This window comes from Sorghum bicolor, chromosome 1 (assembly GCF_000003195.3).
Source record: "Sorghum bicolor cultivar BTx623 chromosome 1, Sorghum_bicolor_NCBIv3, whole genome shotgun sequence".
Classification (NCBI taxonomy): domain Eukaryota; kingdom Viridiplantae; phylum Streptophyta; class Magnoliopsida; order Poales; family Poaceae; genus Sorghum; species Sorghum bicolor.
In genome coordinates, this window is record NC_012870.2 from 67,764,466 (window position 1) to 67,767,557 (window position 3,092).

General features: G+C 50.8%; 1 protein-coding gene across 1 annotated transcript; it reads right to left on the reverse strand.

Moving 5' to 3' along the window:
- LOC8081053 (galactinol synthase 2) lies at positions 214–1,992 on the reverse strand. The gene is made up of 3 exons (XM_002467909.2): positions 1,526–1,992; positions 1,080–1,406; positions 214–958 (listed from the first exon to the last, which is right to left on the reverse strand). The coding sequence occupies exons 1-3, from the start codon at positions 1,865–1,867 to the stop codon at positions 578–580; spliced, it is 1,050 nt and encodes a 349-aa protein (XP_002467954.1). The 5' UTR covers positions 1,868–1,992; the 3' UTR covers positions 214–577.

The window sequence follows — 3,092 nt, forward strand, 5'->3', positions numbered from 1 at the left end:
CGTGTAGGCGTAGCACATGCGCCTGTAGACTTCTGAGCAACAGTCTCGCCTTTAAAACAAAATAAATCGGTGGACAAACACACGAAAATGACAGAGCAGCAACAGTCTCGCCTTTAAAAACGAGGAAAAGGAAGTCGAAAAAGAAATCGGGGGACGAACACACGAAAAAGACAGAGCAACATCACCACCAGAAATGCAAAGGGACATCGAATCTGACAGAAATACGGCCATAATTTTGCGGCTTCCTATTTTATATATATTAATAATAATTTACCAACCAAAATACATATAATGATAATCCCTCGGTACAGGACAAATACTCTAGCTGTGACCAAAGGGCGTATTCACAAAGCGCAATTCCTGACCAACGCATGCTTGCACCTTGAAATGGTACTATATAGTAAGCTCACACTTAAGTACAAGGAACTGATCGAAGATTAGACACCCTAATTCAAAAAACAAAATGCAAAACAAAGTCCTTATAGTGAGATTCTTCTTATGTTCTGCGATGACGATGACCACACAAGCTGCTATAGCACGGCGGCCACCGGTGGCGGTGGGAAGCCAGAGCACGGGATCACGCGGCCGAGGGCGCGGTGACGTACTTGACCGTGCCGGCCTCCGCCAGCGCCGCGCGCAGCGGCTTCTTGGCCACCGCCTCCACCTCGTCGTCGGCGTCGGCGTCGGCGGGCGGGAGGGGCAGCAGGCCCTTGAAGTCCAGCGTCTCGTCGTTGTAGATGTCCCACCACTTCTTCACCAGCATCTTGATGTCCTCCCTGTCCATGTTGGGCTCCTTGCCCGTGAACCTCCACGGCTTCGACCCGGCCGCGCAGTAGTGCACGGCCTTCACCTTCTCCAGCTGCACGTTCTCGGGGTGCCTCCAGAGCATGGCCAGCACGAGGTTGTACACGTTCGGGATCGGCCTGTACTGGTCCCTGAAGAACATGTTCAGGAAGTCCTGCAAAGGAATCGAGAACAGAGCGTGAGCATGTCGCTGCAAAAACAGAATCGATCGAGAGCTTTGCAAGGCCGGCCGACAGGCCGTGTCAGTGTGTCGTCACGCGTGGATCGCTGCTCACCTGCTCCGCGAAGGGGGTGGGCGGAGTCACACGGAGGGTGTCGAGGAGCGCCTTGGCGGTGGCCATGCTGGGCTCGTGCACGAACATGCCGGCGTTGAAGTAGAGCGCCGGCGGAGGGCCCAGCTCGGCGGTTGCTGGCCACGCCACCTTGTCCGGGCACTGCTGGCAGTAGCCGATCTTGTACTGCGGGGTGTGGCTCCACGTCTTCTCGCAGAAGCAGTCCATCACCGCGTAAAAGTAGCCCTTCTCGAGCTCGAACAGCTCGTCGACGTTCTCGAACACCTGGATGTCCGCGTCCAGGTACACCATCCTCTCGTACTCCACGAACTGCACGAATCGAACCCGGCGACATGTGAGCACCACATAGTTATATATATAAATGGGGGGAAATGGTCAAAAGCAGTTGATGAATCAGTTCAGTACAGTGGTTGTGTTCGTCACAGTACCTCCCAGATGCGGAGCTTGGAGTAGTTGATGACGTAGTACGCCATGGCGAACTGCGTCTGGTTCTCAGGCGGGTACACGGGCTCGATCTCGCGGACGATGCAGCCCTGCGAGACGAGGATGCGGCGGTGGGACTCCGGCACGTCGGGCAGCACGGCCACCACCAGCGGGTACGCCGAGCGGGCCTTGCGCAGGCCCTTGGCCAGGCCCACCACGCCCTTCCAGTAGTCCCCGTCGCCGGCCAGGAACGTCACGTACGCCCTCGTCGCGGGCTTCGTCACCGCCGCGGCGGCGGCGGCGGCAGCGGCCTTGGCGGTCATCTTGCCGGCAAGCTCGGGAGCCATCTCGCTGCAGGGGGAGGAGGAGGGCTGTTGGTTCTCGGGGCTACGAGCGAGTTCTGCTCGGGAGGCTGGCTGTGGTTGATCTGATGAGTGTGGTTTAAGCGCTTGGATTTGCTTGAGCTTTCGCTTGGGGTTTTCGTGGTGGGGTTGGCGAGGGTTTAAATAGATAACCGGAGGGCGAATGGCCCCCGGCTGCGTCGGTCTCTGGGCATGGGCGCGGAGCGATCTGAGGCGCACGTGTCGGGGCGTAGAAAGATCGGACGGCCAGGACGCCGTGGACGGAAGTTTCTCGGTGGGGCAGTTTCGGGAATTCCATAGGAGGAAGGCCCCAGAAGTGGGCGGATTGACGTTCAGGTCTCTACGCTCTCTGTAGTGGCGGGCCCTTCGACCTCGTTTATTAAATTATGGTTGCCAATTCCGCTCGCTAATTGGCGCTTGGACGCTTGGTAAGGAAATTAATATTAATTATCCAATCCGGTGATCATGCTTTTACTTTCATTTTTTGGCGGGATCCTGCTTTTACTTGCATATTCGTACATGCCAATACTTAACTCTGGATATCCCTGGGACAGTTGATTCTAGCCGAATCGAGATTTAGTGCTGAAAAAGTGGAAAACATCGAAGGCAATGGATAATCCATTTTACCCGGGTTTGCTGATTTGTGGATTTTGTTACTGTACATATACTAGCAATATATTCCCTGTCGTTGGCCCAAAGTACACATCCCATTGCAAGAGACATTCCACCTTAGATCTCGTTGACATCTGAGCTTGAAAATGGGGAAACAAATTAGAAATGGGATCACGGTAATTAAACCATTCCATACCTGTGTGAGAATATACCTTTTCCCCCAAATCTTATATCCTCCTTATACTATTGTGTTTCTTTTTCTATGTATAAATGCCATATTAATTAATTTATATTAAGTCAAATCTCTATCTTTGATTATCCAATCAAAAAAATTGTAAAGATTATTTTTTATTAAAAAAATACTTTTGTAATGAATAATTCTCATGTTATGAAACTAAATAGATTTTTGAAACTAATGATCAAATTTAGAAAATGTTTGTTTTAAAATAATCTAGTGTGGCATGTGAAAAAAATAGATTGAGATTTGACTTAATATAATTTTTTTTAATATTGAGCTTTATTGAGCTGACATTTCAGCCTATTGATGAAAGTAGCGAATGGTGGCTCTACTTTAGCAGTATTATTTAATAAAAAATAA